Source organism: Nelusetta ayraudi, unplaced genomic scaffold (genome assembly GCF_046127955.1).
Source record: "Nelusetta ayraudi isolate G7.1 ecotype Tasmania unplaced genomic scaffold, CSIRO-AGI_Nayr_v1 ptg000004l, whole genome shotgun sequence".
Lineage (NCBI taxonomy): Eukaryota > Metazoa > Chordata > Actinopteri > Tetraodontiformes > Monacanthidae > Nelusetta > Nelusetta ayraudi.
Genome location: NW_027466054.1, coordinates 11233951 through 11257711, shown reverse-complemented (window position 1 = coordinate 11257711; position 23761 = coordinate 11233951). Strand labels below are relative to the sequence as shown.

Below are 23761 nucleotides of genomic sequence, written 5' to 3'. Positions count from 1 at the left end.
ATTAACAACTCGCTCTGCTGGCAGTGAAGCAGTCTAACTGACCTGCTGCGAGTGTGAAAGACTGTCCCAATGCATTTTTGGAAACATTCCATCCCATGTGGACAGGTGGAATTTGACACACCGGGGCAACCTGACACACCGCACGTACCGTACAAAGGTGTGGGAATAAATGGGCCTCCATCCAGCAGCAGCAGCAGCACCTCGAACAGTTCCACTGTTCTTGATTCTCCTGAGGCCTGAGATTGAGCAAAATGTTTTCCTAATGTTCTTTCATGAAGGCTGTCACACAGCCTCGGTAAGTAATAATAATATCAAATTTTGTTTGTGGTTGTGTGTGCACGCACAGCACAGCGCACCGATAATAATATCCAAAATTGTCGCGCATTTACTACTTAAATGCAGACAAATTGCTTCCAGTGGTTGTCAAGGTCACTGATAATAGAACAAAGTGAGCGGGTGCCGTCTTCCTGCTTCGCTGCTGCAGATGTCTAATCAAGCGCACACTTAATCTTGTTAAACAAGATTTTTTTTTAAGTAACTAACTTCTCACCGCAGTGAGATGAAATCGATGCGAGTGCAAGAAAAAAAAGTTGTTTCACCTGGGGCCAGAAATGTTTTAATTTGCATTTTTCTTTCACAAAAGGCAGCCAAACACACTTTCACATGGATGGAGGGCACACGTGGCCTTGCAGCGAAGACGTAGCGTGCAAATTAACTCATCAGCGAAGGCACCGCTCCCACTGACCTGCGCAAACAGCACAAAAAAAACGAGCAGATCCATGATCTGAGCAAACGGCTGGTACGGGTGAGAGGAGGTTACACTGGTTTCGGGGTTTCATTCAAGCTGCACTCCTGCAGCCATTCGGGAGCGAGGGCTCAGACCGAGAGGTTCCTGAACTGCAGGTTGCAAAATAAATAAATAAAAAATTCCCTGAGCCTGAGCTTCAAAGGGCAGTTCGCCCAAAAATTGAAAATTCCCCCATTTTCAACTCAGCACTGTAAAATGTTTGATAAATGGGTGTGTCGCATGTATGATATACGAAATACATACATCATTGCGTAGCCGGCAATCAAAATGCATGAATTCCAACTGCATGCATGAGCGTGTTTGCCCATGTGCTGCCACATATTTGCACTGGAAAAAGCGCAGTGCGCTGCAAACTCTGCAGCCGGTCGCCATATTTGGTAGGAAACACGAAAAACAAAGGCAAGAAAGCAAATGAGGCAGAGATTCGACGTGTTTGGGCAAACAAGGGACGGCGTTAAGAGTGTGTGAGTGGTAAACACAGCGCAAGAGGTCACCGCCTCCAACCTCAAAGTTCATTTCTCGCCGCGCTGAGCCCTGAAGGAATAAACACAGATTTGGAGGGCATGCAAAAATCTGAATGTTGAAGTGTGAGCGTGAAGACAAAAAAAAAAAAGTGCCAAAACTCGGTCCTTCCTTTTTCATTATGCCTGTTTGCGAGAAGCAGGCGGTGACCCTCGGCTCACCGGTTCAGCTCCCTGATCTCCGGGATATTAGGCAGGCAGGACCGGGAGTGTTTACCTTAGGAAATCCAAAGATACCACCGCTGAAATAACACAGACTCTGTAGAGTGTGGGGGGGGAGGAGCGAGAGAGAGAGAGAGAGAGAGAGGTCCGTCCGCACTTACCATCCATTCCCCTCAATTTGTTTAGTCATTTGTATAATGGTCTCCTCTGCGGTAACCACCTGCCAGCCTGCGGCCAACAGCTTGTCAAAAGCGGAGCCTCATCAGTCACTCCTCGCTGCCACCCCTACCCCTACCCCCACCCCCACCCCCACTCCCCCTCCCCAATTCCTCCGCCCTCCCCCTCCATTCCCCCCTGTCTGTTTGGTCAATAGGTGCCCAACTCCTTTCAATGAGCCGCAACTGTGAGTATACCTGTGTTTGTGCAGTGTGTGTGTGTGTGTATACACTCTGGCCCAGTGATGGATGTGTGCGTGGCAGGTAATTAAAAGTGTGATTAGTGGATAATTAAAAGAGGCCTCTGTCTTTGGAATATCTAATGGCTTTAGACAGAGGACATGCCCGCACGCACGCACAAACACACACACGCACACACACACACACACAAGCGCGCGCACACGCAAGGCGGCAGGTGGAGGCGTGTTGGTTGAGACTTAAATGGGCGGATAATGACTGGTGAGATGATGCAGGCAGGCCGCTGGCAGGCAGGAAGGCGGGGAAAGTGAGGATCCGGATGGAGACGCAGATCAAAAACACAACATGACATGAGCGCATGATAATCAGCTCAGACAGGATACACATACACACACACACACACACACACACACACACGCACAGACAAAACATTATTGTTCTTTTTGCCATTATTACTATTTACCGTCTGCCCCGCTCTGTTTTCTGTCTGTCTTAGAACGCTCCTTCCCTGGCAGCAGTCGGGCTACTGTCTGTCTGGGGTTAATCACAAAACTCAAGAGGCTTACACACACACACACACACACACACACACACACAGAATGACTCAAAAAACCCAAGTGCACCAGGCTTATCCCTTCAATCTTTTGAAAATAAAAGGAAAAATGATTTCTGCTATATTTTTTTTTTTTTGGTTTCTACCCTGTCCCCCCAATCCTTCTGTGTGTCTCGCGGTTTATTTGAGACATGGATTAGATTAGAAACCGAGTTTTATTTATTTATTTTGTCATAGACAAATTACTCCTCCATGGGACGTTAACATTTTGTGACAAGTTAAATCGATTCCCCCAATTTAACAAGTGAGATCCAGTTAACAAAAAACATTGAAACGCGGAGAGAGGCGCTTTAAGCGACTTTGAACGTGGTCACAAGGCTGTGGGTGGCAGGTGGCCCGTTTGAGCGTTTCACAAACTGCTGATCCACTGGGGTTTTCACACACACACACACTCACACACACACACACACACACTCATAGAGAATGGTCCAAAATTGAGAAAATATCCAGCGAGCAGCAGTTCTCTGGGCCAAGATGCCTTGTTGATGCCAGAAGTCAGAGGAGAAGAGGCAGACGGCTTGAGGATGTCTGCGAGGCAGCAGTAACTCAAATAACCTCCACCACTGAGGCACTGAGACCCTCTCTGAACAATCAACTGTAACCATAACAACCTCAACCCTTCAAACAGAGTGAGGACTGCACCGTGTGTCACTGCTGTCAGCTCTGGTTTGTTAAAGGGTGATGATTGAAAATGTGTGTCTTATAATCATTGTTTTTTTTGTTTTTAGTTAGAAAGACAAATATGTGAATTACACAGAGTGCGCAACTCTGAAACTGTTCTGAAGAAAAGTAAAAAAGTGAAAGGTGAAGGTTGCGAGCAAACGCTCACGAGCCTGCGAGCACCCAGAGAAGAACAATCAGAAGTTCAGTCCAGAACTTCATTCACAAAGAAGTTCTCATTTTCACTCGCTATCCATATCCACTGAAATCACCTCCATCAGCTTTATTTAATGCCTTTGTATGTTGCCCATATTTACCATCATTCAAAGTAAATGCCTACAAACAAAGTGTGCAGCTGGGACTTATTAGAATGTCTATAAGTCCCAGTCAAGTCCCAGTTAAGTCTATCACTTAATATTACTTGTTAATTAAATTAAAATCCAACTCTGGTGGGCATCAGAGAATCTGGTCAGATACTGGGAGAATCTTTTTTCCACCAAACCTTCAGGCAATAAATCTTGCTTGTGTATATTAAATATTATCTTTATCCCCGCAAACAATCTATTTTGGGATCAGACAGCTCATTCAAATTACATGTTTGAACCAGAGGCCATCGCATGTTGAGTGGCGATCAGACTTTCCAGACATAAGCATTTCAAAGCTAATAACAGGGACGCCAACAGTGCGGGGCAAGGGCCAGGAGGGGACGGCAACAAACAAAACAGACCTCGGGAGTGTAAGAAACAATTATGCATTTAAGTCGCATTAAGTGTAGTATTAAGTTGTCAGTCTTTGACGCGGGCATCAGCCTGACTCACAATCGAGAGCGGAGCTGAGGGTGAAACTGGTGGTGAGTCATGAGGGTTCTTCATCCGCTGCCAGAAATGTGTGCCATCTAATCTAAGTAACACAGCCCCAGGTGGCATTTTAACAGCAGGCCAAGATGTCCACAAGTAAATACCGACCTAATAGAGCCCGTTTGAATTGATGTATTTAAAGTGGCACAACTGCCTCAATAATTAGTCTGCGATTATAGGAATACGTAAAGGCAATCCACAGCCGAGCTTCCGCTGAAAACTGAGATTCAGTCATCTGTGTCGCACTCCTGCCGTTCAGGGATGTTTTTGTTCCTCCCCCCCTCCTCCATCTCAGCCTCCTGCTGCTCGTTTCTCTCCCTCCCCCGAGTTTTAGAGGCAGCGTAGGCCTCCGTCATTTGGGAGAGTCATTAAGTGCCGCCTCAAAGTTAATGCCTTTTTCTACTTGCTTCTTAAAAAAAAACAAAAAAAAAACTTTTCTTCTTTTTTTTTTTACCTCGTCGGTTAAAGAAAAGAGAAAGAAAAAGTGACAGCAAGAGGAATTCGGAACACACAGCCGCAGACGAGGGACGCGGGTAGAGGAGGACAGATGAGAAGAGTGGTGGACGCGGCTGATGTGTCGGGCGTTTCCTCGGCAAATAACAAATATATCTAAAAATAATGGTGCACTGAAAATACCTGCGCTATCAACTCTGAAATACCCACCAATGTCTCTGACAAGACAAGGAAGGAAATTGTAATTCATTTAAAAAAAAAAAAAAGATTTTTCTTTTGTTTTCTTTTTTTTTTACCTCCAAGCAAAAGTCGCAGGGTCCACCTTGCTGCACATTTGGAAAACATATCAACAGTTTTAAACAAAACTACAACAAATTGCTTTTGGCAGAATAACCAATGAATATTCATAGTTCACCAGCAGGCCCTAAAGTGCTGTCTTCATAATGCAATTCTATTTCACTCCACCTTGACAATGAATAATATTATCAGGAAATGCAATGCAATTAAAGCGACCCCTTGTGCCCCCCCCCCACCCATCTCCACATCTTCCTCCGCCACGTGTCGCTCCCAACACACACCCCTGCGCAGTACAGTGATAACATTAAAAATTAAACAAGTCATCAGATTTCTTTGCAGCAACATCCATGTGTGAGAGTGCAGTCGGAAAACGAGTCGCCTTTGGCCAAGTGTGCGACAGACAGTCGTCAGCGGTGGATCAGATGCAGGAATCGGGGACGGGGAAACCGTCAACGCGGCAGAAACACGAGCTCATCCAAAATGTGAGGTTGGAAAATCCTCTCAGCAATTATTTACCCGCTGAATTACAAATGTGGACACACGCAAATACAAACAGGCTGATGAGGATTGAACAGTGCAACACGGCCACTGACGCGGCGGGGGGCGGGGGGGAATGCCGGAAATATTGCTTGCAAAAAGTCATTGCGTTCAAGCATCTGGGTCAGAAATAAGGAAGCCTTCTTAATATTCATCAGAAGACAGCTTCTAAAGCAATGTGGAATATGTGGTTGATAGGGGCATTTTATGTCAGCTACCGGTGAGTTGATGTAATGTGATTCATGAAATTCAGCTTGTTGAACAAAACCATGAGTGTGTTTGCTTATAAGGCACCGAAAACACAGAATACATTTCTCCCTGGACAAATAAACCAATTCATCCCTCTTCAATGGTACCATGTGTTAAGGGTTGACAAGATTCTTTTTGGTTATTTTGGTTTCACAGAAGCTCATCTGGGCTGTTGCTTTTTATCAGCAGGGTGACATTAAAGACTGTGTCCATTGTATCATCTGTTTATTATTTTTTGTTATTATTATAATTTTTTTGCACTGATAAAACGTTGTTTGTTCATTAGTTCCTTGGCGGTTTGCTAGTGATACTATAATCTAAATTTAATATTTAAATCTAAACCTAAATGTACACTTGTATCACAAAACTCCAACATTTTGATCTTTTAATTTGCACTACAAGCTATATAACCCTGGTGTGTGTGTGTGTGTGTGTGTGTGTGTGTGTGTGTGTGTGTGTGTGTGTGTGCAAATAGCCCCTGAAGCATCTACAGGAGATGACAAGCCAGGAAAATTTCAAAGCTACTCAATGTGAGGTTGGGAAAAAAAACTGAAAATTGGACGCTTGAACAGTAAAATATTACATTCAAGAAGGAATCAAAAATAATTTCTGTTGCCTTTTACCAAGAACGACTCTGACACTAAACAGGCTGTGGATGTAGATTGCCATCCCAGTGGTATCATTTGGCAAAATCTTTTACAATAATTAGTGATGAAAGGGTATATATTCACTGAACAGAACACATTGGTTAGGTAGCTGTTTTGGCCTACGAATAATGTTTCCATCTGCACCATTTAAAAAAAACATAAAGGCAGAAATTTCCCCACAGGCTCAAACAAACCGAGAGACGACGGCAGTGTTTGTCCCAAGAGAGACGCCAGACCAAACACTGTTGTGAATGTAATATTTAACAAGAGCTTTCATTAGGTTGCAAACACATAACATTAAAAACAGGCCTCTGATTCAAGCTTCCTTTAATTATGTAGTGGATGCAGGCAAAAAAAAATGGTGCAACGAGAAAATTGCACTGCCACTTAATATGACAATGATTCACCAACAGGAAGAGCGACTACAGGCCCAGACACTGAACAAAATGTATTTGTTATTTTTGAAAGACAATGACAAATGTCCATAGGTGGCTATAGGTACAGTAATGACCAGGGGGACGAAGGAGGAAGTCTGCTGATGTGATCACCGGACTACACAGTGGGCTGACTGTCTGAGCGTCATCTGCAGTTTGAGTCCACTTCTTCGTGGTTTTTTGCGGCACGACATTCCTGATACAACAGAGCGCTTTGGGTCACTTCTAGGGCGACCTGCTCCAAGGCCTCCCAAGTTGTCTTTCACGTTTTTTGTGACAGCAATATTAATGAAGACAGAAAACCCATCAACATGGTTCTACTGAGCCCATATGTGTAAAAACAGATCCACCATGTCTGGGCGTGTTTTCATCATCCCTGAACTAACTCCATCATCTAATTAAGAGGAAAGTCACATACATCAGCTAAGCTTCTGCGGGCCCTTGAGATTAAGCTCCAGACACAATGGATTCAGATGAGCTTAGACTCCATAGTCCTCATTCATTTCCTGTAACTTCTTTTTCATGTCTTCTCCTGCTGCTGTCTAAGTCACTTTGATCTTCCCCTTCGGCAGCCGTGAGAAAGCCGGTCGCTGCGATCGACCTCGCCGCCGCCGTCGATGGATACGAGACTTTTTCAAGTGTGGACTGGTTGAGTTTTTGGAGCCCTGCGCCTCCGCCGAGCCTCCCTCGAAACGCCGCCGCCTTCCTCTGACAAACACATGTGCGTCTACGCGCACACACAACATCTGCTGGAGAAGCTCAGACAGCGAGAAAGTTCCTTCTGTTCAGACCGCTGCTGGTGAGAGCGTCGGGAGTGAAGAAATATGAAAGCACTCCCCCTTTGTTAAAAGTGGTGTTTGACAAATTAAAATGCATACACACTTGAGCGCCCAGATACTCGGCACGCCATTCCGCAGCATATGGCTGCCTGGGACTCATCTATCAGGACGAGTATTTCCCATACGGCCCGCTTCTCACACTGACCACCTGTGACATCGGCAAAACCCCAGCGAGAAAATATCTGTATCGCTGAATTTGTTTGATCAAAACCGAGTCGCTGCTCCAATAAGAAAGGCGACCTGCTATAATTCTCCTCATCCTCGCCGTCCTCCTGAAGCTGCAGGCTATCGGAATCACTTCACGTCCATCTGCCACACTCTCGGAGCTAATTAAAAGCTGCGGCTCACTCCTTCCAACCGGCGGCTGAAAAATACTTCAGGTTTTGCTGGCGAGGCCTCAGCCCTGTTCCCCGAAGTTGATCCGACTGATGCAGGACAGCCAGAGAGAATAAAGAGCAGGAAGTTCAGAGTCGGTGCCGTGGGACTGTACGTTACGACGGAGACTTCCAGGGGCCTGGTTGAACGATTCAGAGAGCGAGCGCGCCCTTCTGCGGGAGGTCTGGGGGACTCTGAGTCCCACAGACGTGGGGGTTCGCTGCGGACGCGCCGACGTGAAATTGAGAGCAGAGGGAGCGGCGGAGGCACAGACAGTGAGATGGGGATGAGAGTCGGGGAGCGATGCATATCGGATCAATAAACTTCATAAACAGCATCATCAGCCCGGTCACCACGAAGACAGCCAACCGCTAGGCACCATCTGGCCCCGTCTCACCGGACAGCGGGATCAGCCAGCGTAACCTCGCGCACGCACACACACACACAAACTTTCACACATACACACACGCGGCTGTTTACACACGCATGGCCGTGCAAATATTCATTGCACTCGCTCCGGTACGCCCGAGTGCACACAGAGACGGTCGAGCCAGGTAAACGCGGCCGTGATTGGTCTGGGGAGACAGATTGTGGCGGTGTGCGTGTGTGCGTGTGTGCGCGCACGTTAGAGTGGGGTTCTTTGTGTGTGTGCATGCCGCGCGGCAGTTAAGCCGTTTATTCAGGAACAGAAGTTTATGAGTTCTGTAACAGTATATCTTGTCGCATGATAATTACTGTAAAAGAGGCAGAGGGCGAGGGGAAGGGGAGCCGACAGAGGGAGCAGAGCGATAAAGGGAATAATTCAGAGGCGGGAGAGAGGGGGGAGGCGGAGGGGAGACGAGGGGGCGGGGCCACGTGACGGAGGTGCAAATGAGTCTATTTTGCGGGGCTCAATGGAAACGCCACGGCTGAATCTTCATCACGCCGTGCGTGCGGGCAGCGCGGTAATCAGAATATTTCATCTCACAACGTACAAATGATGATCCAATAATGGAATACGGCGTGATGAGGATCACCCGGGCCCCACTCAACCAAAGTCTCGCTCGACGCCGCAACCCGGGCCACGACGGCTATTATGCTACGAGTCAGGCGACACAATACGAATCCTCTCCGCGTCAAAATGCCTCCGTCAGAATTACACCTTTACAAATTAATAATTAGATTTCTAAACAGGGGGGAGGGGAGGGGCGGCTCCCTCCGCTTCGCACTGCTTGGGTGCAAAGTCATTTAAATGTTCCCACTGAGGGATGAAGCACGCCATAGAAGAATTAATTGTCTTCACTCCCGCGTTAATTATATCTCGAGATGAACACGCGGCGGCGTGTATTTAGGGCAAACCAAACGTGATGAACGTAAATTGAAGACTAGAGGGCGTAAAGTGGCTGTTAAAGAAGTAATACTATGGATTTGAAAGGCAATAGTTAACAGAGGAAATAGTTCAAAATCATCAACTTCCCTCTATTGTATTGAAACTGCAGAGGTTAAACCTAATGCAAAGGAGGTAATAATACTGTTTTATGCTGGGAATGGAGGTGATGAAGACCACAAAGAAACAGAAGACCACAAATTCTGGCGGAGGGGGGCGGGGGCCTGATGATTAAAGGCTGACTAAATCAGTTCCCCAACCTGTGTCAAAAGCATGTGCTTTGTTCTCAGTGAAAGGTGCAACCAATGCTTTTCAACTTATTTTTTTTACATCCTCTGGGTCAGTCTCCATAGCGGGAGAGCTTGATTTGCAGTCGGAATCATAAAACGCCCCCAAATGTCCACTCGAGAAACGTTGAGAGGATCAGGAAAACATTTGCACAGTAACGAAATGACTGAGCTGCTCTTCATGCCCTGCTGTCAGGACCACTTTGATGTGGGAAAGAGCCATGAAATTACTCCTGTCAGCAACGTATTTGTAGCATTAGAGCCCCTTTGTCTTGCCACAACTGCAGTCAGATAAGCTACATTGTTATTACTGCGATTGCACAAACAACACGCACAAAAAAAAATAACCCACACAAATTAACTTTATGATGTTGTTTTGGGAGGATGAGGGTGGCGACAATCAAGCGTCAAGTTTCTGTTTTTCATCCATTTATGCCAAAGTGGTCATCTAACCATACGCCGTATGAAAAGGCTGCCATCGCTCACCAAATAAAGAGAATGCCATGTTTTCAAAAACACCCTTTTGTAATTTAATTGCAGCTTTTGCAATTAAAACAATTTCCCAGCGCCGGTACTTTTTGACTGGGACTTCATTCATTATGCAGCACCGCACCAGACACCTCTGAACTACTGTTTTCACTTTATTGCCATAAACGGCGGTGGCTTTCTCTTAATGTGTGGACGTGACTTCCAAAAAATCCAGTGCGGACAACGGGAGCGCAGTGGCGATGATGCTGTACAAGGGGAAAGTAGTAAATGCAGATCAAGTTTCGGGGAGGTGAAATGACTGCAGTCGCGAGGCTGGAACTCATTTAGGGCGCATTAACCTTGCAGGAGTGCCATTTTCCATGTCCGTATGAATTAAAATGCAGCGTTTAATTGATGTAAACTTGTCACACGGTGACAAAGTAAAAACTGCTTATGTCATCCGCCCCGCCAAAGCTTCCTGGAAAGCACTTTAGAAGTAGCGATTGTCATTAAAAGGATGAAAATGTGACTGCCTGGCCATTTTACGTGGACAGCAAGTCCACTGTTAATTTCACTCAATTACCCAACGGGAGGTGGTAGGAGTTCTGAGACGGGGCTTTGTGGTCTTAAAACGCAGCAAAATAAAGTGGCTGGAGTAGATCTGAGAACTCCGCTAATGGTCACATTCAGGTACAAGTTTTATAAATAGCCTCAATCCAAAGCACATCAGTTTGTGGAGAAGTGTTCCGAACCCACGCATGCTCTTTATGAAGGACTATCTCTTTAATGTACTTCTTTGAAAATAGCCACACTGGCAGGATGGCTCTCACCATGCTATAGAATAAAATCAAAATCAAAGTAACGTTGAGAGTTTTAAAGGAATGTGAAAATCGGGACCATGATTGGCCAGACTCACAGGTGATATATAAAAAAGGCTTCCCGTGCAACTAGAATGACTTAATAACTCTTCAGATTAGGTTGAGTATAAAAGTGGACCGGTTCGAAATTCCAATTCATCTTTCCCTGATAACGTCCCGAGCCTGTCGTACGGATATCCCATGAAAAGAAACGCGTAATCGTTTGCAGCAATTGGTGTGAAAGGATTAAAAAGGTCTTTGTGCGCACAAATTAGTGGCGATAAGAGGGGTAGAATGAATTTATTTTTATCTTCAGCCGTATTTTTGTTCCAAGACACTTTGTAGCCGCGCAGGAACGAGAGGGTGGGCGTGGGGGGGTCAAAACCTACATTCTGTTGCTGGGGATTATCTTGTGTCCGTCCTTGTACCAGGTCACCAGAGGTCGGGGGAAGGAGGCCAGAGGGGGCAGGCTGATGATGGCCGCTCGGCCCTGAGACACCGTCTTCCTCTGCTCCCCGGCCGAGAAGTTCCCCAGGTCTGCGGGAGGAGGAGGAGAAAAGAAAGGACGGTGTCAAATTACACTGAGCCAGCAGGAACGTTAATGAAAGTGATTAAATATCTACAGCCGGGTAAGAAAAAGGGAAGATTAAGGCCAGGTCGATCCTTTAGGTGGTGCGGCTGAGGGATGCGGCGGCGGCGGCGGCGGCGGCGGTGGCGGGAGCTCGGCGATATGGTAAATCATCTGAACGCCATTAATCAGAGATGATGCAGGAGATTTAGATACGAACGTGGCTTTGCCAAAGTCTTTAAACGTCGGGAGGAAATAAATCACTCCCGTAAAAGTCGGACCTTTGGGGAGGAGTTCAGTGACACGACGGTGTTTAGTCTGGATACTCACAGGCCACCTGCACCTCCGTCCTCCTCTGGATGACCGCTCCCATCCGGTTCCTCGCCACACACTGGTAGAGGCCGGCGTCGCTCCTCTTCAGAGACGGGATGGACACCCTGGACACGCACAGGGGCGAGAAGAGCAGGCGGGTTGGTCAGGGTTTTTTTTTTTTTTCCTTCACGGCTGCGCTGCCAAAACGAATCTATGTCACAATATTTTTCTCATGTACTGCTGCAGCTCGCACTTCCAAAAGCCTCCTCGCCAGCACAGGTCGACAGCTGACCTTGACCATGACCTCAAAACATTAGTCGACCAGTTTGAAGAACCACCAACAGCAATTGGGATGCAGCATTGTGCATATGAAATATTGATGCTAGTATCATCATTTAAGGACTTGTGGGACTGATTATAATTCTACTGTCAGGGCCCTTTGTCATAAAAAGAGAACTTGTTCAGGGGAAAATATGGTGCATTTTTTGAAGATGGATCAGACTGCTGATTGACGCTTCTCTATTTATTCATTCATTTATTCTGTTATTTATTTGGTCAGAGGGGCCGGGTTCATTAGCAGCCAAAGAAATGTGGCAATCTTGGGGGGCGACGGTTGATGCCTGAAGCATCCAATGTGTGGCTTGTTTTTGTTTGTTTTTGACTATTTTATTTTCAGTTTTATATACATATATATGCAAAATGTACAAGAAATAAGTCAATATGCCAACAATATACAGACAAAACTTATCAAAGGACCCCCTTGCACCCCCAACCCCTCAAAAATATAAGACAAGCGACTATGGTCTAGATATGGCTGCCATATTTTCAAAAAGGTGTTGTGCCGTTTTCTGAGGCAATATGTGATTTTTTTTTCCAGGGGGATGCAACTATTCATTTCAAACGACCGCCTGTCAGTCAGTAGAGGGGAGTCAGATTTCCATGACACCGTGATGCATTTTTTGGCTACACACAGAGCAATTTCTATGAATTTGAGTTGCGGTTTGTTTAGCAAGCCACGAATACTTGCTAAGTTTCCCTAGCAGGCACAATTCAGGGTCCACTGGAACTTTAACTCCAGTGATCTTGGTTAAAGTGGAGCAGTTATCACGCCAGGGGGGTTTGACTTTAGTACATAACCAAGTACAGTGCAAAAAAGAACCAACCTCAGTGTCACATCCATGTGTGTCTTGTTGTTTCAGAAGATGCTATGTGCGACTATTCTGTGCACCACTTTTGATTTATTTCATATTTTCTTTCGTCTTTCCTCAAACTACTAGATGACTCGTTGACATGTGGATTTCAAAAATGTACGCAGAGTGCAGAGTGCAGAGTGCAGAGTGCAGAGTGCATTACTTCTGAATGGGCCCTTTTTTTTGTTTTGTTTTCAAATTATTTTCTGCCTCCATTTATTAAATGATGTTCACTGAAGTTCAGCAATTTTGTTTTGTTCTGTTTCTACTTCTTGGCGTGCTGCATTCTAGCCAATGTGCGACAACCAATAAATTTGCTGCTCTGCATTTACCTTCTCTCGAAACATCGACCAGCGAAAACACCCTGCAGAACCACTAACATATAGTAGCCAAGATTGATCCAGACTAATAAAAGGTGATCACCAGGCAACACGGCACAGCGGAGGGTCTGCTTTGTTACTATGCAGACAAACACCCTTTGCGTAAACTTGGCTCCAGTGTGGGATTTGTGCTTCCCATTGTCACGAGTGCGACGATCAACAACGCCAAGGTTGGAAACCTTTCTGATTCGCGGCGAGCGTGCGTGTTTGTCTCGCTTCACATGAGGATGTTTTTGACTCTGCATGTCTTTCCAGTGCTGGTTGATGCTTTGTTAATGGGCTTTTAATGGAGTGTGCTTCACTAATGGGAAGCTTGGCACTGGATCTAGGTTGGTGCCATGCTGGACAAACACACGAAAGCCGCCACACACACACACACACAAACACACAAACACACTCACACACACTAAGTCGAGCAGGTACGCAGACACCCATGCGCACGCACGCGCACAGATTACACACAAACTGGTTAGACAGTGTAAAACTGGACACCGCTTTGGGGCTCATTATGAATACCAGGACAGCCAAGTATTTAACTCCCAGGCTGTTAGTGGATGCTGCCAACGCATTAAAACCCACACACAAACGCACCCGCGCGCACACAGCAACAGCTCACACATGCTGTTTCACTGGAAACTTATCCTGAAACATATTTCCATATTGGATACTTTCACTGCGTCTCTCCACTGATGAAGGTATTTTCTTATTATTAGGTCCACGTACAACAATGGATTTTTTTTCTTGTTATTTTAATATCCTAAGCAAGTCTTGCACAGAAACAAAGGTATGTTGCAGGGACCTTTCCACCACTGCGTCGCCTTCTCATGAAAATGTTTCCCTGTGCAACTTAGCGACAACAACAATACGCAAAGGACAAGAATTACAAGTTGACTTTAGCCTCGTCAAGCACTGCTTGAGTGGTGACGATTACATTTCTTTTCTTGCTTGCTTAGTGTAAAGAAATGCATAACTGAGCCAAGTGTGTGTGTGTGTGTGTGTGTGTGTGTGTGTGTGTGTGTGTGTGTGTGTGTGTGTGTGTGTGTGGTTTCATTATTAATTTACTTCAAAGATTATTAGCGAAGCCACCTTCAGGTATGGAGGTCCCTGTGTAGTGGTGCCGCAGCAAATCTTAAAGATTTAAGCAGAAAGGCTGTTGTTGTTTGACAAGATCGTCGCTAGAAGACAGAATTCCAGACGTTAAAAGTTAAACCTCTGCAATAGGATGGTTGTGTAGAAAGTTGTGAAGATTTTGCATGTGAAAATGTGTGTGTGCACCTGCTCTTTCCATGGCCCGGTTTAAATTTCAACGTTAAGCTAATCTTTTCAATATTGACAAGCAAAAAGGAAAAGAGGAATGCAGGGTAAAAGCACACCTCAAGTGTTTGGAGTGGATAAACTACTCCACCTCTGTCGCTAAGTAGTAGGTAATGTACCATAACATCCATCCATTCATTCCCTATCAGCGCTCCTCCTGGACTCAGGGTCGCACTGAGCGCCGGAGCCTATTCCGGCTGTCTTAGGGTTGAAGGAGGGGTTACACCGTGAACAGGTCGCCAGTTTGTCGCAGGGCTGCGCAGACACAAACAGCCAACCGCACTCACACTCACACCTACGGCCAATTTTAAAGTTGCCAGTTACTCTAATGCGAATGGACTGCGGGAGGAAGCAGGAGTTCCCAGAGAGCCCACGCAGACGCAGGGAGGACAGGAAAGTGCACACAATCAAACCTCATGCGCCCTGCTGTAGGGCGACTGTACTGACCACTGCAACATCACAATGTGCAAGAATCAGGGGGTTAAAACCCACAAATAAAACGTATCGGCTACAGAAATGCACAACTTGTCGGGTTGATTATCAAACTTGGGGATATTTTAGAAACATTTCAGTCTCCTCGTTGGTTGAAATGCATCGACTGTTGCTGTTACCAGCCAGGCTGTGTTGTATTACTGGGAAACGCAATAAGACAACATCAGTGTAATCAGCCAACACGTTCCTCTCATCAAGAATTTTCCCACAAATGCATTTCCAGCGTACTGCTGTGCTCTTATTCTTTATGCCGAAAAAAACACCACAAGGGAGAACATTTTTTCAAAACATATTTCAATTAGACAGCTGTTGGCTTTTAGAGGAGACGGAAATACAGTCACTGTGTATATGTATGGCTCAACACAAGAAGCCAGAGCAGGAGGCAGGGATTGAGTTCAGGCTTCTTCATTCATTAGTCAGAAATATTTTAGGGAAATGTAAGAAAACAGAAAAGCAGAAAAAACTGTTTTTTTTTGTTGTTTTCTTATTTTGATGGGACTCATTTGATCTCCCACACACACATGCGCGTACACCCACACGCACAACATTTTTGTTTCTTTCTCCAACTGCAAATGCATTCAATCCTTAATATGCTCCAGCTGCCTATATTAAACCGGCAGTAATTCAGGCCTATGATTATTCCAAACACACACACACACGCAGACAGAGTCACAGTCTCGCCGTGCTGCACTCATTCAAAGCGAACGGCCTGGAACTCGGGGAGAAGTTCACAGCCCGGCGCTTACAAACCTCTCCCTCCTGTGCTCGCTGCGCATGTGCTCCCAAGATTCCCCTCTCATTCTGAATGATGGAGAAAAACAATTTTGTTTCACAGCTGCAGTTTCTCCTGGAGGGAGTTGCTCCGCTCTCACTAAACTCAAACACACGCACAAGGGCACCCAAGGCCAGAGGAAGATGAGCTGAGTTGCACAGAGACTGACTGACTGACTGACTGACTGACTGACTGACTGACTGACCTCTGCTGTTCTAATCGCGGGTTGTGCGCATTTTTACTGCGGCAGCTCCGCAAACATTCTGACCTCAAAAAAACAAAATTTCTCAGAAAGCAAAACCACTTTGCTCGCGGGACAGTTACCGGGCGACCAAAGCGATTCTCGGGAGGAAGTGAAGGCTAGAATCCAGATGGCGGGGGAGTCCACATCGACTTTTCACTTAGTAGAGCGCAGTGATCCGCCGCGGGTGCGTGACAACTGACCTGTAGCGCGGCGTCCAGTCTGTGAGGTTGCTGTTGTTGAGAGTCCAGCGGTACTGCAGAGGCCAGCTGCCTCCAGCCAGGCAGGTCAACACCAGTCTGTTTCCCTCCAGCGCCACCTGCCGCCTCAGTCCGTCCCCCTGCAGGTAGGGGGCCACCTCTGACGCACGGAGAAGGGGGAAAGAAAGACAAGGGAGAAAAAAAAAACTTGTGAAATATATTTGTTGTGTTTTGCAGGATATTTCATCCCTCCCCTCATCCCCCTCCCGCTGCCATAAGAAGAAAAATATTTCCATTGGAACTCATCAGCCGGCCAGGCAGAGGGCTGCTGACACGCTAATGAACCTTGATCCTATTTTGCTCGCTGGAGAGCAGACAAGGGACGGACGTGGAATTAATAGCGCTGGATGTTCAGGGTGGCTCTCTGGAGATCCTGCACTCCATTAGCGGGGCACAGCAAAGCGCTCATCCTTTTCGGCAAAAACCGCGGGGATGAAACGCGTTACACAACGCTACAACACCAACCGACAGGGAGGGTTTTTCTTTTTTCTTCCCTCTCTGAGAGAGAATCTGTCAAGTGTCAACCCATCCAACTCTTTTCATGCATTGGCAGCAAACATGTTTTGAGTGTTTGTGCATGCATTTAACAGATGTTTCGGATTTATTTCAAAGTGAATGATATCTATGACTGGGGGGCGAGGGAGAAGAAAGGTAAAATGTATGTATACACAGCGTGTCAGGAATGTTGCCGTGGCGAGCGCCAATGTGTGTATGACAGCACGCATCACTGTGTCAACATGTCCTATATTGCGACGTTGATGCGCACCGGCGATCCAGAAAAGCAGCTAATGTATTCCCTGGAACGACACTGTAACACCACCGCTCGCTGCACACAACATCTGGTGAACTGCGGCTAATGACTGAAATAATCCGAACACCGGTGTTTATTGGACTGCGGGCGACGCAGGAAGTAAAGCGTGCCAGCTAGGGAAGGGGTGTCTGTTCGGGGGAATCCTCCATCTTTAAAAGAATGGGATGATATGTTGCAGAGACAAGACGAATGATTTATATTGATGTGATATTAAAGTGACATTTTTATGTAAATATGAAATTCTTATTAGCAAGAAAAAGACACAGGGGATTTCTTATTAGTGACTTTAGACCACAAACTTATATATATATATATATACATATATACATATCTATATATAAATATATACATACATATATATTTATATGTATATATATGTAAATATATATATATATATATATATGTATATATATACATATACATATATATATATATATATATATACATATATATATATATATATATATATATATATATATATATACATATATATATATACATATATATATATATATACATATATATATATATATATATATATATATATATATATATATATATACAAATAGAAATAACAGTGTCGGTTTTCCTCTATTTATTTGATATTGCATTCTTATAATATATTATTATACTGTTGCCCCCTCCAGTTTTTCTTAATAACGTGAATTAAAATGATCTTTACCAACTGAGAAATAACTAAAAATCCACATTGTTTTTCATTTTTGCCAGCCTGAGGCTAAATTTGATGCAATGCAATTTAATTTGATTTAATTATCGACTATTTTCCTCAATGTAGAAATGTAACTTTTGGTCTTTGAGTGAGTGCAAAAATGGCTGCATGATTAGAATCGATAATAACGCTACACCTTTAAATCACCACTCCTACAATAGTTTGCATTACTCACAGTCCATTAAGTGCGTTGACACAATACAGCGGACGTGCTACTACATTAGATTGCGCGACATTTTCACATTAGCGGCGCTGCTTTGTGCGATAAGGCCGATAAAGTGTCTCCCTTTGGCTTGGGACACGTGTTTACCGAATGGCTGGGCTGCAGCTGGTGTCTCAACAATTGCGGCCAGTCTGACACTTTTGTCCCAGGTGGTGAGACCTGGCCCGCCGTGACAGGCTCACACACAAACACGCACGCACACACACATGTAGAACTAGAAGGGCTAGAAAAAACACTGTGCTCACAGCAAACACTAGGAGAAGAATCTGGGCCAACTAAATGAAAATCAAATCAACCAACGGACTGACGCGTACGTTGAGGGTGTGACAGGGTTAACACAATGAGATTCATTTATTCCTTCCACTGTTTCCACATACGAGCACACGCACACACACAGCCATCAAGGGCTGGAGAACGTGTCCATGGCAAAAAGGGGTGAGCGAATCTGGTTCCGCTAAATGAAAATCAAATCAATCGACGTGCACGTCGAGGGTGTGCGACAGGGTTAAACACAATGAGATTTATATATTCCTTCCGCTGTTCCCGTGCTCACATACATACACACAGACACACAAGGGCAGGGTTATCTGCTGGCTGCAGGGTGTGCAGACAGCTCCATAACTCTCCCGCACGCCGTTTTACATTCTCCCTTTTTCTCCGTCCCTCCCCGTCAGCTCAATCTTCCCCCGCCGCTGCGTCCACCGCATCCTCACCTACGACTTTCCCTCCAGCTGCCTCCTTCCCTTCCACCTCTGTAGCCTTCCTCCGTCCCTATTTCCCGCGAGGGTCTCTCAGGGCCACCCTCCTCTCCCTCCCACATCACTCCCTCCCCCACTCACCCCTCCCCTCCCTCTCCTTCTCCATCAAACCAAAGTTTCACCCGCTTCCCCTCTACTTTAGATTGATAGCTGCCCGCTCCGTGCACAAGAGGGAAGTGTTCCGTCTAAGGTAGATTTATATGGCAGCTGCTCTGTGTGTGACTGTCTGAGTGTGTGTGTGTGTGTGTGTGTGAGAGAGAGAGAGAGAGAGAGCGAGGGGGAGAGAGAGCGACAGAGCGAGAGCCGGCGTGAATGTGAGGAGGATTTATTTGGAATATTCCGATTTGCAGACGATGGCTGGCAAGGCAGACTCCAATGTCATACTGCTGACCAGCACTATAACTCACCGCTGTCTGCCCCTGTGAAAGTGTGTGTGTGTGTGTGTGTGAGAGGGAGAGAGAGAGAGAGAGAGAGAGAGAGAGAGAGAGAGAGAGCAGCTCTAACAGCCTCCCAGACACTGTATGACCCTCAATTACAAAGGCTGCCTCACATGTGTGTCCCGCACAAACAGAAAAATGTGACTCCCTGAAGTGGTGGAGGTGGATGTTCTTCATCCTTCATCCGTGTATCTGCCACTTCGGGCCGTGCGTTGTTGCTGTGCGCGTACGTGCGTTTATTCCCCCCCCGGACCTCCAGGAGAAGAAGCCGCCGCGGCCTCTGTCAGCGAACAGCATGTTTCACTCACCGCTGACCCCCCCCCCTCCCCGGCAGTCAACACTACTTACCTCCATCACCCACCCCCCCCACCCCCTCATCCCCCGTTACCTAACCCTGACCTGTTACCCTATTTCTACTTTCCAAGCACCTGGCTGTCCATCACGGCCGCCCACTTGCTTTCTTTGCTCCTCCCACATCCTCAGGTCGACCCTCCCCCTTCTCCTCCCCCCCTCTCCCGTCCATCTGTGTCAAAACATTGGCAGCTCGAGGTCTCAGCTTGAGCCCCACCCCCAAGGACACCCTAAGACAGGAGGGTCAACATGGTTTTTCATTCACTTCCTGGCACGCCTCGCCCGCGTCTCCTCGGCCCACTTCTTTGAGGCTGCTTAAGCAGATTCAAGGGTCGGAATTCAATTTGGCGAAGAGATGAGCTCCGTGATAGAACAGAGAGGGAGGATGAAAAGACGGACGGAGGAGAGCAGCAGGGTCATTGCTGCGGGGCTAATTGTCCACTCGCTTCCAGCCGCCGTCCTTTGTCTCTTTTCTTTGTCTCATTGGAATTTAAACAGAAATGGACAGAAATTACTTTTACAAATAGGCAGTTCCATGACCATTATTCTCATCTCACCCTGCTTTAAAATGTTCAAATGATTCCCATTTTCGGATTTTTATTTTTATCCTAGGCCGCAGAGGAGCAGCTTTGCACAAATATATATCACAGAAGCTCAACAGGCTGCCAGGGAACAATATATTTAGCCCTCTGTTGACAGCCTCATGATAAGAACGATGCTTTGTCAAACCTTCCACATGCTTATCAGGGCACAACAATAAAAGCCGTCGCAGAGGCCATAATGCAAACCTGGTCGGAGTCTTTTACCGTATGTTTTCCAAAAAGTTGAGCAGGAAAATAAAGCAACTAACGGATGTTTATCCAAACTGGGCAGTTCAATGACATGATTTCATATTAGTGCATCACTGGTTGGATCAATGTGTTAGTTTTCCAACTTTGGGCCAGCGGTGTGTGGTGAAATGCTGTCCATGGGGTACAGACGTAAACTCCAACTTTGGCGGAGCTTCCCAGTCAAGCAGCCCCTGCCTAATTATTCATGTGTGTGTGTGTGTATGTAGCAAGTGTGCACCACCAGCGGGTGTGTGCGTGAGTGCGCTCTCGTGCGTGTGTGCGTGAGGTCAGAATTAGGGTCACTCACTCCAGAAAAATCACTTTATCTTCATAGAGCCGAACCCCTGCTGTGAGACAGGGCAGGCAGGACTGACTGCAGCCTATGAATACTGATTGGCTGACGGCGTCTCTCTGTAACACGCTCACATACTCGCACAAGAACCCTTCGCCACGCTGTTATTTAAGGTCGAAGGGTGGGGAAGGAAAAAAACAAAATTATTTTCATCATTAGCAATTTTTCCAGGTATAAACAGCGAAAAATCACCGGCTCAGCACTTTCGAAGGGCAAAAATCCCTCTACTTGATTACGGGAGGAACAGTGCAGTCTATTTTAGTTTAATCTAATTAAGTCTACCAGTGCTGGATTCCACATACGTGTTGCAAACACCCAATTGGACTGGCAGTGTGAAGCTGTGGGGATTGATTATTAGATTACACGTTTTTTTTTTCTTCTTTCCTTTGGCTTATTGCCGCCTTTCCGCCTGCTCTCGCCCCTCCCCCGCCAAAAGAAGGAGAAAAAGAAAGCTAATTATTTGATCAATATTAAGTGAAGCAGAGTAGAAATTAGATTTAATTTTCTCTGCCTTTTAAGACTTCAGGTGAAGACATTTCACTAATTAATAACAATTTTGTAATTATAAAACTGTTAAAAGATTACTAGGGATGAAAATGATTAATTTTTCCAACAAGAAGTGAGGAGACGTTTAGATTACGACCTGACAAACATTTAATGAAGAGTTTTTTTTTAAATAACGTACATTTGAATGCACTCTTGTGCAGTCAAGGGTAAAACACACTATTGATACACACAGAAATAAAATCATTTGCATGAAATGCTTTGAATTCTTAGTGTGGATCCACATAAACGTTTTGTCCACTGCAGGAAAAACTTGAGCAAATGCAAAATAAAGTAATGTGTGAACAAATGTGAACAGACCTGTGCAGAACTGCAGGTGAGTCAACTTCTGAAAAATTTCCAGGTGAGCTGCAACCATCCTCCAGGATTTCACTCTTGTGGTTCACCGAACTGTTTTTCTACATAAAATGCGATTCCATAAATCAAAAACCAGTGAAAAGTCAAAAACACCTTTTGAATGACCTTGATACTATTTAAAGGCAGTTGGCGGATCAGAGAAGGCCATCGGTTCACTTCACCTGTGAGGACAGGCTCGCTGCCCACAGAAGGAAGAAGTCAGCAGAGAACCACCAAACACCTGCCGCCTTTGATGACGATGATGAAATAAAAACCCGTCTGATCCTGCAGGCCGCCGGCTCAACTGCAAGACGGCGAAGCTGCCGGGAGACCGAGGTGCTGCGGCGGCAGCCAAGGATTCCCGGGTTGAGGAAACGGAACGCTTCCCACCCTGACATCAGCCCTCGTTAGAGCCGGGCGGCTCGGCGAACGTGGCAGACAGGAAGTTTAGCGCTGCGAACTTTGATCGGGAGTTTAACTGGCGGCACTTGGCAGCCACTTCAATTGACCAAGTGAACGTCAGAGCCTGTTGCCAGAACAGTGTCTCTCAGTGAAGGGAGGACAAAACCCTCCTGAACGCTCTTCCTGTCCAAATTTGAGTCACTCCCCCCTCCCCCACCCTCGCTTCCGGGGGCTCTTTCCTCCTCCCGCGGCAACAGTGGTTCCCACCACCCCTTGACTGGCAGCTGTCTGCGAGGAGGTGACACATGAGTGACTGATCCCCACGTCCGCGGTGGCATGCGTCAGACCGGGAGGCATGTAGGCTACACCGTCACACAGGCGCGCACGGCAGGCGCGCGCACACACCGTCTGAGTCTCACATACAAATCCCACCAGATGAGGCAAACGGCGCAGGTTTTAATAATTCACTCGACAAGCATTACTCTTCCTGCGCCTGTTCGCTTCAGCAAAGACAGTGATGTGCAGCTCACGCCGAGCGCCGGGGTGGATCCTGAAAACAAGCCCAGCTGCAAACTGCTGAAATACAATAAGTGGCGCGGAGGTGAGCTCAGGCCGCGGCTCTCAGACTGCATCTGTTCCGTATTTACATAGTGTCGTGTCCGACATAGTGATGCAGCCGTGAATGGGAAGGTGATATGCGTAATTAAAACCTAATTATATTGACTCGGGCTCCGTGCCAGCCGAGGCCGGCGACTCACCGGAGTTCAGCTCTGTTTAGAGAGCCGCTTTGTGACTTTCGTGAGGCAGCTTCCTGAAAACCTGCTGTATTCGGGAATTTGCAGGTCCGCATAACACATTGCTGCATACATCCGGATATCTCCGGGAAACAGCAGGTTTGGTTGAAGTTTGCTGTGCCCGGATATTTCCGGATACACCCCTTTCCATGCAGTGTTAACTCAGGTACACCTCAACGAATACATGAATATTAATCCAAAAAAATGAAGAGCACAAGCATTGAAAGCATGTTCGGATGGATGGCATTCTAAACCACTCTCCTGCTAAGGTATTAAGTTGGCCATCAGGACACAACTTGCAACTGCTGCGTGTATAGGGTGGACCTAAACTGAAAGACTTTAATTGGCATATGCATGCACGACAAGAGTGCCTTGCCTGTTTTCTAATTGGCACTCTTCCTTCTGTGCAGTTTGGTGCTGTACGCGTCAGTGTACAGCACCAAGTATGGAAACCCGGAGCAAGTTCAGACATAGACAGACTTTATTGATCCCCTTGGGATGACTCCCTCAGGGAAATTAAAAAAAAAAAAAAGAAGAAGTTTAGCCGAAAACAATCGTCATTTCAATAACACGCTCTTATTTATTCATGGATTATCCTCCCAGTCTTCAGACTTTATACTTATTTCCAGACGATACACAGATCTGGAAACTGACGCCAAAAACAGGCGGAAAAAACAAGCTGGGCTGTGGTTGCTGTTGGTAGGAGCAGCTTCAATTCAAGCATTTTCACATGCAAAATCTTCACAACTTTCTACACAACCATCCTATTGCAGAGGTTTAACTTTTAACGTCTGGAATTCT

The 23761-nt window shown here is 46.1% G+C and overlaps 1 protein-coding gene across 3 annotated transcripts in view; it reads right to left on the bottom strand.

Annotated features, from left to right (window-relative positions):
• LOC142893835 (protein sidekick-1-like) overlaps positions 1 to 23761 on the bottom strand; it is a 222569-nt gene that overhangs the window by 125658 nt on the left and 73150 nt on the right. For all 3 annotated transcript variants that reach the window (XM_076034767.1, XM_076034776.1, XM_076034785.1), the window contains exons 2-4: positions 16316 to 16472; positions 11742 to 11848; positions 11233 to 11380 (exon numbers count right to left, since the gene is read on the bottom strand). In XM_076034767.1, coding sequence (XP_075890882.1) covers positions 11233 to 11380; positions 11742 to 11848; positions 16316 to 16472 — 412 coding nt within the window. The remainder of the gene's footprint in view (positions 1 to 11232; positions 11381 to 11741; positions 11849 to 16315; positions 16473 to 23761) is intronic.